The sequence below is a fragment of the Ochotona curzoniae genome, unplaced genomic scaffold, assembly GCF_017591425.1.
Source record: "Ochotona curzoniae isolate NIBS_2020 unplaced genomic scaffold, NIBS_Ocur_1.0 scaffold_4937, whole genome shotgun sequence".
Classification (NCBI taxonomy): Eukaryota; Metazoa; Chordata; class Mammalia; order Lagomorpha; family Ochotonidae; genus Ochotona; species Ochotona curzoniae.
In genome coordinates, this window is record NW_024467126.1 from 2,246,974 (window position 1) to 2,258,917 (window position 11,944).

Here is an 11,944-nt window from a genome sequence, read left to right on the forward strand (position 1 = left end):
GTCAAAGTTCACTCTCACCTTGCCTGTGTAGCCTCCACCTTGTCAGGCTGCTCCCACACCCCTGCCTTGTCAGTGGCCTGATTTCCAGTCCCTCCGAGGAGTTCACACACACCCCTACCCCATCAAAGGAATTTTTAGATCAAAACACTCCCTAGCCCTCTGCCTCTGCCTTTGGCATCCTCCCCCCCCATCCATCCCCCAACTCCCTAGCACCAGCGCCGACCCTCCCCCCAAGGAGTCATCTGTGTTGAAAGAGAAAAAAGCTACTGGCCGCGGAGACCAAGCCTGACCGCCGGAGGCTTGGTGGGGAGGGGCGGGAGGGGAGTGGGAGGTAGTAGGGGTGCACGCCCTGGGCGAGACCACCAGGCACCCAGGAAGACAATGGGATTTGGGGTGAGTTGAGGGTGGAGAGACAGCCTGGAGTCTGTAGAGGGTCCCAGGCAGGTCCGGGGCAGGGCTCGCGGAGGCTGCGCCCCGCACCCGGCTGCTCTGCTGTGCCCCACGTGCGCCGGCCCCGCACCCCGGCCGCTCAGCCGTGTCCCCATGTGCGTCCCGGTGCGCGCCGCGAGCTCCCGGAGGCCCCGCCGGCCCCGCACCCTGGCCGCTCAGCCGTGTCCCCATGTGCGTCCCGGTACGCGCCGCGAGCTCCGGGAGGCCCCGCCGGCCCCGCACCCCGGGCTGCTCAGCCGTGTCCCCATGTGCGTCCCCGCGCGCGCCGCGAGCTCCCGGAGGCCCCGCCGGCCCCGCACCCCGGCTGCTCAGCCGTGTCCCCATGTGCGTCCCCGTGCGCGCCGCGAGCTCCCGGAGGCCCCGCCGGCCCCGCACCCCGGGCTGCTCAGCCGCGTCCCCATGTGCGTCCCCGCGCGCGCCGCGAGCTCCCGGAGGCCCCGCCGGCTGAGGATTCCTGTCCTAATATGGAGTTGGGATTCCCCCGGCCCCGCCCCCGCCCCCGGCCCGCGTCCAAGCGCCGGGGCTGCCCAGCGGGCGCGCGCTCCGGGGGCGGCAGCGGCGGGGAGGGGGGCTGGTGTCCAGTCCTCAGGGGACCCCGGGCTCTGCCTCAGTTTCCTCCTCCGCTCCCGCCCCCCACCCCCGACAAGTCGAGGCAAAGGACCGGTTGCAGACTGCAGCGCATGGAGCAAGGGCGGGGAGGTTGTCCACCCTCTTCCCGCTGTGGGGGAAAAGAGACCAGGACCAAACCCTGCTGCTCCCCGTCCCAAGAGACCCCATTTCCGCCCCATTTTAGGACCTGGATCCTTGTGAAACCCCTGATCAATCGCCAAGGCCGGAATTGGGAGGAGGACACAGGGATCGCTCTTTGAAAATGACCCCGGGAAATCCTGATGGAGCAGTCTCCAGCAGGGGGGACCCCCAAAGCCTAAGGCAAGTCCCCCATCCTCACTGGGGAACTGCAACCTTTGGTAAACAGTGTGGGGGGGTGTGAACGACCCTGCAGCCCCCCACCACACCCCCATCTCCTCCAAAACCTCCGGGTGGGACTGCAAGAAGACCCAGGCCCTTCATCGCGGCGGGGGGTCCCCACGCGCCCTTGCAGGCTTGGGGAGCGCAGCGCGCGCCTCCCCGCTCCGCCGCTCCCCCCTTCTGCTCTCTCCCCCTCCCGTTCCACGTCACGGGATGACGTCGGGAGCCGAGGAGGGAGCAGGAGCCCCCCCGCCGGCGGCTCCCGCTGCAGCTCGCTCAGCCCAGCCTATCGCCTTCACGCTCCCCCCACTCCGACAGGAGCCCCCCACGCCCGGCAGGAGCTATATAAGGCGGAGCAAAGCAGGCGAGGGGGCAGCGCAGCCGAGCGGAGCCCAGGAGAGAGGCTGAGCCAGAGCCGGGCGAGCAGGAGGAAGCAGCCGAGCGAGCGTCCGGACGGGCGGCAGGTGTCGGGGCGCCGAGCTGGGGCTCCGCAGCCGGCATCATGTACCGCTCCACCAAGGGCGCCTCCAAGGCGCGCCGCGACCAGATCAACGCCGAGATCCGAAGCCTCAAGGAGCTGCTGCCGCTGGCCGAAGCGGACAAGGTGCGGCTGTCCTACCTGCACATCATGAGCCTCGCCTGTATCTACACCCGCAAGGGCGTCTTCTTCGCCGGAGGTGAGCAAGCTCAAGCCGGGGCGACCGGAGACAGGGAGTCGGAGGGGATCCTCTGCGATCCGGGGCAGCGCACTGGCAAACTGAGCAGCAGAGCGGGGGAACCCGGGCTCCACTCGGGATTCCCTGCGTCTCTCTCTGAGCTCTGTCCAGACCTCACTCTGCTCTTAGATGAGCCTGAAAGGTCTCCCCAGCCCCGGATTTCTAAGAGAGATAAGAACCAGGAGAGAAGAAGAAACACGAGGGAGGCGCTCCGGGAGCACAGAAGGGGAAGCTTGGGAAGTTGCGGGGATGGTGCGGCTCAAGCCCGGGGAAGGACAGGCTGCTGTCCGTGGTGCCAAGGGCTTCCCCGGCGCCTGTGGAGCACTGTCCGCGGTGCTGACGGGGCGAGCCGGCTTGGCAGGCGCTGTCCGCGGTGCTGGACACCGAGCTGTCTACGGAGCACTGTCCGCGGTGCTGAAACCCAAGGCTCCTGGGGCAAGTTGGAAGAAGGGTTTGCTAGCTTAGGGAGCTCCAACAACAGGTTCCCTGGCCCCGAGCCGCAGGGCAATGGGTCAACAGGTGTTTGCAGAGGCAGGCTCGTGGGGATTTCCTCTGACTCACCACGTCTCCTCTCTCCACAGGCACTGCTCTGGAGGGCCCCACAGGGCTCCTCTCAGCCCAAGAACTTGAAGACATCGTGGCAGCGCTGCCTGGGTTTCTGCTTGTGTTCACAGCCGAGGGGAAGTTGTTGTACCTGTCTGAGAGTGTGAGCGAGCACCTTGGCCATTCCATGGTGAGAGCTGAGGACCCGCTCAAGCCCAGACTGGGGGAGGGGGCAGTGAGCTTTTGTTTCCTGAGAAACTGGGAGTTACTGGGAGAGACTGCCTTTGCTACCCCCACTAATGGCTATTTCTTCTTCCCCTTCCTCCAGGTGGACTTGGTTGCCCAAGGAGATAGTATCTACGACATCATTGACCCTGCTGATCACCTCACCGTGCGCCAGCAGCTCGCCATGCCCTCTGCCCTCGACACTGGTGAGGGCTCTCTCCCTTCCACAGTGCATTCTCTGCTCTGTTCTTCCATATCCACCGCTCTCTTAAAAAGTTCTCTTTATTCACACACAGATCGCCTATTTCGCTGCCGCTTCAACACCTCCAAGTCCCTTAGGCGCCAGAGTGCAGGCAACAAACTGGTGCTTATTCGAGGCCGATTCCACGCTCACCCACCTGGAGCCTACTGGGCAGGAAACCCTGTGTTCACAGCTTTCTGTGCCCCACTGGAACCAAGACCTCGCCCTGGCCCTGGACCCGGACCTGGCCCTGCCTCTCTCTTCCTGGCCATGTTCCAGAGCCGTCATGCCAAAGATCTGGCCATACTGGACATTTCTGAGAGGTAGGTCTGGGATGTCCAGAGTCCAGTAGGAAGGTGGATTGGAGTCAGGGACAGGGAGGATGGGCTGAGAAGGGCAAGGAATCTGGGAGGGAGCTATGTGAGTATCCAGCAGGGCCAACAGGAAGATGACCTCACCTTTTTTATTTCTCTAGCGTCCTCATCTACCTGGGCTTTGAACACACAGAACTGCTGTGTAAATCGTGGTATGGACTGCTGCACCCTGAAGACCTGACCCATGCTTCTGCTCAACACTACCGCCTGTGTGAGTGTCCAGAGAGGGAGTGTGGCCAAGACTGGGGGGATGCTAGAGGCTGACTGTTGTCAGATGTCCCAGGGTGAATGTCAGAATAAGGAGTGTAGGTACAGCAGCATCAGAATGTGGGGGTGTCTCTGAGTGGTGAGGTGAAGGGAGGGGAGATTGGGGGAGTCAGAAGCCAGAATGTCATGGCCATCTCAGGCCAGTGGGGAGGTGAGCAGGGCAGGAAGTTCGGGTGCTGCTGTCTGATGGGTATCCTAACCAGTGCCTCTTCTTTTTTCCCAGTGACTGAGAGTAGAGATATCCAGGCGGAGATGGTGGTGAGGCTGCAGGCTAAATCTGGAGGCTGGGCGTGGATTTACTGCCTGTTGTACTCCGAAGGTCCTGAGGGCCCCATTACTGCCAATAACTACCCAATCAGGTGAGCCGCCAGGCAGGGGCCTTGGGGGGATCAACTGAGATCGGCATGGAGGAAACACGAATCGGGCGACTACTCCAAGAATGGACACCAGACCCTTACCGGCTGCCTCTTCCCTTCTCTCCAGTGACCCAGAAGCCTGGAGCCTCCGCCAGCAGCTGAGCTCTGAGGATACCCTGGCATCCTACGTCCTGAGTGCCCCGGCCATGCCACCCTCGTTCCCTGAGAATATCCTCTCACAGGAGCAATGCTCCAACCCAAACCCACTCTTTGCTCCAGCCTTGGGGGCTCCCAGAAGCACCAACTTCCCCAGTGCTGCTGAACTGGGCGTCATCTCCAGCTCAGAAGAGCTTCCTCAGCCCCCCAAAGAGGTGGACTTCCGATACCTGACCTTCCCATCTGGGCCTGCGCCTTCTCTCCAGGCAGACCTGAGCAAGGATCTTGTGTGCACGCCACCCTATACCCCCCACCAGCCAGGAGGCTGCGCCTTCCTGTTCAGTCTTCACGAGCCTTTCCAGACTCACCTGCCCACCCCATCCAGCTCTCTCCAAGAGCAGCTGACTCCAAGCACCGTGACCTTCTCCGAACAGTTGACACCCAGCAGTGCCACCTTCCCGGATCCACTCACCAGCCCACTGCAAGGCCAGTTGACCGAAGCCCCAGCCAGAAGCTATGAGGAACAGCTGACTCCTTGCACCTCCACCTTCCCCGACCCGCTGTTGCCCAGCACTGCCACTTTCCCAGAGCCCCTGGGCAGCCCTGGCCATGAACAGCTGACTCCCCCCAGCACAGCATTTCAAGCACAGCTGAGCAGCCCCAGCCAAACATTCCCAGAGCAGCTGAGCCCCAGTGCTACCAAGACCTACTTTACCCAGGAGGGATGCAGTTTTCTCTATGAGAAGTTGCCACCAAGTCCTAGCAGCCCTGGTAATGGGGACTGCACACTCCTGGCCCTCGCCCAGCTCCGGGGGCCCCTCTCCGTGGATGTGCCCCTGGTGCCCGAAGGCCTGCTCACCCCCGAGGCCTCTCCGGTCAAGCAGAGTTTCTTCCACTATTCCGAGAAGGAGCAGAATGGGATTGACCGTCTCATCCAGCAGATTAGCCAGTTGGCACAGGGCATGGACAGGCCCTTCTCAGCTGAGGCTGGCACCGGTGGACTGGAGCCCCTGGGAGGCCTGGAGCCCCTGGACTCCAATCTGTCCCTGCCGGGGGCTGGTCCCCCAGTGCTCAGCCTAGACCTGAAACCCTGGAAGTGCCAGGAGCTGGACTTCCTGGTTGACCCTGAGAACATGTTCTTGGATGAGACGCCCGTGGAAGACATCTTCATGGATCTCTCCACCCCAGACCCCAATGGGGAATGGGGCTCAGGGGATCCTGAGGCAGAGGGCCCAGGAGGGGTCCCGTCGCCTCACAACAACCTGTCCCCAGAAGACCACAGCTTCCTGGAGGACCTGGCCACATACGAAACCGCCTTTGAGACAGGTGTCTCAGCATTCCCCTACGATGGGTTTACTGATGAGTTGCATCAACTCCAGAGCCAAGTTCAAGACAGCTTCCATGAAGGTGAGTCCAACCAGCATCCCAAACACGTGCCTCCATCCCACCCAAGGAGATGCTAGTGGGAAATGAGGCAAATCGGGGCCCCTCCCTGGACCTTGGTTGTAGGAAGGTGGATGGCACGCATAGCAGTTAGGATAAGGGGAAAAATGAAGAACTCAGCAAGGACAGTTTTGGACAAGTGGACCTGGCAAGCAGAGGTTGGGGGTGTGAGATCAAAAGCCAGGGACCTGTGCTTCTAAACTCCTTGGGACCTCAGTCAGTCCTCTGCACTCCTCCAGCCACACAGATGGATGGGATAATTAGAGCCTCATCTCAGTGTTTTTGTCCTAAAGAGATTGTACATAGCACTGGCTCTGGTGCTGTGGCCCCTGCCTGTAACTCAATCTAGCCACAACCACAGCCAAGGTTCAACTCCACCTGTCCAAATTGACCCTTATCCACTGAGCCTCCGGGGAGGTGGGTCATTTGGTCATTGAGCTTGTGTCATGTGCCACCCCTTCAGCCCGGGGCCTGCATCCCTAATAGATCCAACTGACCATTCGTCTCTCTGTCTCTCTCTTTCTGCAGATGGAAGTGGAGGGGAACCAACGTTTTGAATAAGTCTGTGACTTAACGTCGTCAAGTATGGCATATTGTCATCAAGACGTGGAGCCGCTCTCCACCCCCCCGGGACTGTTGGGGGGATTCTGGGGGCCAGAGGGGGGATGTGTCTGATTCCCCAGGCCTTACAGGATTTGGGGGGGGGAGGTGGGAGGGCAAGGGAGGGAGCTTCTTTTTAAAACCAAGAGACTTCGAGCGATCCCAGTTTCCATTTCAACCAGTATTCACTTGTAGTGAGTCCCCTTGAATGAGATTTCAAGCGGAGAACGGGGGAGTGTCACTCCCCTGCCCACTGCCCCATGGGCCTGGGTGCCCACTGCCCCATGGGCCTGGGCCACTTCTCCACTGCTAGGGGGCCGTCACTCCCCTGCCGCACTGCCCCATGGGCCTGGGCCACTTCTCCACTGCTAGGGGGCCGAGCCCACCACCCCGGATCTCGGTGGGGGAAAGGCAGGGCCCACCCGAGCGAGCCTGTGCCCTGAGGGGCTCTTGACACTCACGTAGAATTCTCTACACACCAGTAACGGGATTTCAATTCCGATGGACTCTGCCGCCCTGGCGGCCTTCCTGTGACTTTTGCGTCCCATGCCTGGAGTGGGGGGCGCGAAGAGACGCTACGTTCCTTTCCGATGGAGGAAGGCAGACCTGCCGCCACGAGTGTGTGTACCTGGTGCGGGACTCATCCAGCTGCCAGGTCGCCTGGGTCCTATCCTGGGCAGCTGCATGTACCTGATACGGGACTCACCGGCTGCCAGATCGCCTGGGTCCTGTCTCGGGCGGTCGGCTCGTGGTGCTGTGGTGACTTTGTAACCAACTTTATAATAAAGTCCAGTTTGCCTTTTTTGGTACCCTGGTGTCATACCCTGCTGGGAAAAGGGGAAGGCGGAGACACTGAGAAGGTTGGGAGGTCTAACCAGGATCCCGGGCGTCAATGCAGAAGGCTGGGCTTGCTTCAGGCCCTGACATTTCTTCATTCCCTCATGTATTCATTCATTCACTCTTCCACTCATATGTGTGTGTAATGTGTGGCCTTGGTTGTGCTGGAAAGCTTGGCACTGAAATAGTTGCTGTGTCTTGTCTTTGAGGTGCTTAGTGTCCAACCTAGAAGCTGTGGGGTCTCCTCTTTGCTTTCGGTATGCTAGGAGTGGAGAGAGGACTCAGGGGTGGACAAGAGGGTCTGGCGTGTCGTTGGCCTGTGAACATGGGGTCAGCATAGTGATTCAACAAGTTAATCCTCACCTTGCAAGCTTCAGGATCCCATACGGGTACTGGTTCGTGTCCTGGTTGCTCCACTTCCCATCCAGCTTCCTGCTGATGGCCTGGGAAAGCTATGAAGGATGGCCTGGCTCCTTGGGACCCTGAATTCACATGAGAGACCCAGAATAAACTCTTGGCTACTAGCTTCAGATTGGCTCAGCTCCGGCCACTGTGGCCTTTTTGGGGGTGAAAACTTTTTGGGAGCCGAGAAGATGCGACAGACCAAGATGAAGAAGTTTCCCCAAATGTTGCTGTTTTCATCCCAAGCTTAAGGGACAACAGGCCCACAGTATGATAAAGGACAAAAGCAACAAGACAGAAAGTCCTGGGTTCTAATCCCCCTCCTCCAACAGTTTGCTGAATAGGACTTGAGCCTCAGGGTCCTCACAGGGTGGCAGGGGCGGGAGGAGCTGATGGAAATGGCCCTGGGATTCGCTGCCAGGGACTAGGGGAGGGGTCAGCTCCGGCTACTGTGGCCTTTTTGGGGGGTGAAGTTTCTGAACAGGGGGCTGGAGCGAAGACTTCAGGAGGCAGAAAGCATGGAACAGACTTCAGTTGTCAAACTAGAAATTCACATTGACCTTGCTGGCTTACGGGAAGTTGGTTTCTGCCTCCCACATCTTTTTTTTAAAAAAAAAGATTTATTGTTCATTTGAAAGAGTTATTGGCGGCAGGTGGGTGGGGGGAAGAAAGAGATATTTTTCACTTGCTGGCTCACTCCCCCATGGCTGCAGTGGCCAGGGCTGGGCCAGGTCAAAGCCAGAAGCCCGGAGGAAAGCCAGGAGCCTAGAGCTCTGTCAGGTCTCTCACATGGGTCATGGGGGGCCCATCTCCTGTTGCCTTTCCCAGGTCTGTTAGGGATCTGGATTGGACACAGAGTAGGTGGGACTCCAACCAATGCCTACACAGGCCCTCTGGGTTCCAGGCTACTATTTTCTCACCTTGAATGGGCCCTTGGGGGAACAGGAGGACTGTGTCTTGTCCACTGCCAGCCTTGGACAGCTGTTCCTGGACTTGAGTGGAAGTGTACCGTGGCCTCCAGGAACACACTGCGTTGGTTCTGTTCCACCCCTGGCCCTGGACACAGGCCGGCACAGAGCAGCCACATGGCAGCTGCTTTAGGTAGAGGGGTCACTGCAAAGAGCAGTCCAGGGCCTGCTGGAGCAAACCCAAACCTGCTGGGCTGAGAGCCATGAGTTTTAGCTTTGAATGCTAAGGGACCGTGAGCTGCACACACATGCGCTGATGTCCTGTCCAAAAGCCTCTCGTGGGGTGGAGGGTTGGGTGAGAGGTGCAGTGGGCAAGATGTTTTCCAGGGTGCCCACATTCCCTATTGGGGTGCCAGGGTTTGAGTGTTTGCTCAGTTCCTGCCTCCTGCGCACCCTGGGAGGCACCCAGTGACGGCCAAGTAGTGTCCCTGCCTGCTGGTGGCCCACCTGAATGGAATGATGAACTCCTGGCTTCCCTGCTTGGCTCATCTCCACCTGTTAAAGGCATTTGAGGAGTGAACTGTCAGATGGGCTTCTTCCCAACTATTTGTCGCTTTCCGTCCTTCCGCCTTGCAAGGAAGTAGAAATTTACAAGCCAAACTTTCCTGGTGATGGTCAACAATAGCCTGAAGGGAAGAAAAAAACAAACAACAACAACAAAACACATTACATTCCGGAGCATGCGTGGCGGAAGCCAGCCGAACACCCAGAGAAAAACCAGACGAGCTAATATCGCCACCTGCCGGACAGAAAAGCACCTGCGTCTCTTCCCCGGCCATGGTCCAGTGGCTCACAGTGGGTGAATGGAGGCACAAGGAAAGTGGCATCCCTAGGGGTAGCTTTAGCATTCGAGTCTGACTCGATGCTCATACCACCGGCACCAAATTGCTGTCTTGGAAGCCTAATATATCAGAAAGCACTAAGTTTTGGGGTCAGAAAAACTAACTTCCAATTCTGGTTGCTTCACATAGGACCACGCCTGCCTGGGTCAGGGGCCATTCTGAGGTCAGGGGTCATTCTGGTGTCTGGGCCCTGGGCTCAAAATGTTAACCAAAAGCAAAAGAAAAAAATCTAAAAGATGTGGAACTAGAAATAAACAGGAGCACGCTGCTCAATTCACGCTGCAAAGGAAACAAACTAAATGAGCTAAAATTCAGAAGTGGGAAGAAGACCCTCCCTCCCCAGCAGCCCTCTCCCTGAGTAAAGCAGGTGGTCCTTGTCTGGACCTGGTGCAGGAGGAGGAGCGTACAGTATGAGCTCTGGGGTGTCACGTGGGGACATGCTGAGGAACGGAAACGTGCACAGCTCCATTTGCCCCGTGGGTCAAAGCAGGGAAGGTAAGTGAAGATGAGAAGTGACATAGAATTGCTCTCACTAAAGGCGGAATGCGTCTACATGAAGAGAGCAGGACGGCTGAAGCCCAGCATCGAGGCCAACCTCCCCTCCTGGGCACCCGTCTGGTTTGAAGCCTGCCTGCGCCAGCAGGAGCGCTGAGCTCAGAACTTCTGAGGGGCCCAGCCAGAGCTGCCACGAGCCTTCCAGGGCTGAGACCTACCAAGTTCCCAAAGTCCAGGGTGGCCACGGTAGGGAGTGGAGGCAGGCGAGTGAAGGTGGAATCATGGTAAAACTACAGCTCATCTCGGATCAGCTCAGTCTTTGCTGGAAACGGTCAATCAATCCCCCATCCAATGCCAGAAGGGGGGTCTTACATTAAAGGTTTAATTTGAAGATCAAGTCCCAGCTACACTCCTGATTCCAGCTTCCTGCTAATGCAAAACTGGGAGGCGAGGGGGGGGGTGGTTGCTGTGCTGTAGCCTAGTGGCTAAAGTCCTCGTCTTGCACGCACAGAGATCCCATATAGGCAACGGTTCTAATCCCAGCAGCCCTGATTCCCATCCAGCTCCCTGCCTAGGAAAGCAGGGAAAGCCTTGGGACCCTGCACCCGCGTGGAGGCCCAGAAGAGGCTCCTGGCTCTTGGCTTTTGATTAACTCAGCTGCAGTTGTTGTGGCCACTTGGGTAGTGAATCAGCAGATGGAAGATCTTCCTCTCTGTCTCTCTTCCTATCTGTATACCTGACCCTCCAATACAAATAAAATAAATATTAAAAAAAACAACACCCTGGGGGGCAGGCATGAGGCCGAGGAGCTGGGCTCCTGCTGCCCACCTGGGAGTCCTGGATGAAGCTGTCAGTCCCCACCTTCAGACCCAGTCCTGGCCACTGCAGATTATCTGTACCCGGCAGTGGGAGCTCACTCTCACGCTCTTCTTTCACTCTTTCTCATAAATAAAAATTTAAATTTTTTAAATGGGGGAAGAAAGACAAGTCATATGGTGGGAAAAAAACATTTCCAAGTCATGTATTACACAAAAGATACTTTAAAAATCTTCTCTAGGGCCTGGCACCATAGCCCAGCAGCTAAAGTCCTCGCCTTGCACGCGCCAGGATCTCATAGAGGCGCCAGTTCATGTCCTGGCCGCCCTGCTTCCCATCCAGCTCCCTGCTACTGCACTTGCAAGTAAGCAAAGGCATTGAGGCCAGAGAGCTTGAAGGAGGGAAACCGGAAAACGTTTTGGGACCAAACCAATACACCTGCCCGTGGGAAACCTGAGCTGGGCTTGCTGATATCAACCACCATCAACTGCCACACACAAAAGGCATTGGCTGGGGGGTCTGCCTGGTACGGCTCGAACACAGTACCTGCAAGTGAGTGTCGGGACAAGGGGTGCACCGTGTCAGTGCCACGACACTAACCAGCATGTGAGAGAACTGAGTCTGGGAGCAAGTTCTGTGGGGGACTGTGGGCTCACCCCTGGGGGACTGCCATACCAGCTGGTTTGCTTGAGAGCTGGGTGGGCACCCCTCTGATGGGCTGCAGCTCTCACTGGTGAGCATGAGAGCCAGGGCTGGGGGTGAGCCTGGCTGGACAGGCGGTGGCACCTGCAGGCATGAGTGTGGGCTTGATAGTGGGGTTACTGGGGGTCGCTCTGACTAGGCTGGATGTGGTTACGCATGGTGTGAGGAGCCAATGTTTGGTGGGCAGGGATGGGCGGGGTCACAGCATGCATTGATTTGCATATGAGACAGGGCTGGGGCCAGAACTGACCAGGCAGCTCCAACCCACCAGTGTGTAGGCTGATATGGGTGAAGGATTGAGCCAGATCCTACACTGGCCGGCACACACGGCAATCAGGTCTGGGGTCATCTCTGGTGAGGTTTCTTGGGGAACTCCCAACTGAACCACTGGACTCTGAACACCAACCAGGAGAAAAGCACAGGATCTGTGCTCTGACCACGGAGTGCAAGTGTCCGAACTGGGCCTCCTCAGGTGCTGAAGTCTGGGCAGTAGACAGCATACTCAGATACATGTAGGGGACATGACAACCAGCTCACCGGGG

At 58.3% G+C, this 11,944-nt stretch overlaps 1 protein-coding gene across 1 annotated transcript; it reads left to right on the forward strand.

Annotated features, from left to right (window-relative positions):
• The first annotated feature begins 1,850 nt into the window (after positions 1–1,850).
• Positions 1,851–6,363, forward strand: NPAS4 (neuronal PAS domain protein 4). Its single transcript, XM_040971042.1, has 8 exons — positions 1,851–2,096; positions 2,717–2,868; positions 3,007–3,109; positions 3,200–3,467; positions 3,620–3,729; positions 4,009–4,144; positions 4,269–5,704; positions 6,269–6,363. The coding sequence occupies exons 1-8, from the start codon at positions 1,922–1,924 to the stop codon at positions 6,295–6,297; spliced, it is 2,409 nt and encodes an 802-aa protein (XP_040826976.1). The 5' UTR covers positions 1,851–1,921; the 3' UTR covers positions 6,298–6,363.
• The last annotated feature ends 5,581 nt before the right edge of the window (positions 6,364–11,944 follow it).

Coding starts and splice junctions, on each gene's coding strand:
- NPAS4 (XM_040971042.1), top strand. CDS start 1,922: ATGTACCGCTCCACCAAGGGCGCCTCCAAGGCGCGCCGCGACCAGATC. Junction 2,869..3,006: donor AGCACCTTGGCCATTCCATG/GTGAGAGCTGAG, acceptor CCCTTCCTCCAG/GTGGACTTGGTTGCCCAAGG. Junction 5,705..6,268: donor TCAAGACAGCTTCCATGAAG/GTGAGTCCAACC, acceptor CTCTTTCTGCAG/ATGGAAGTGGAGGGGAACCA.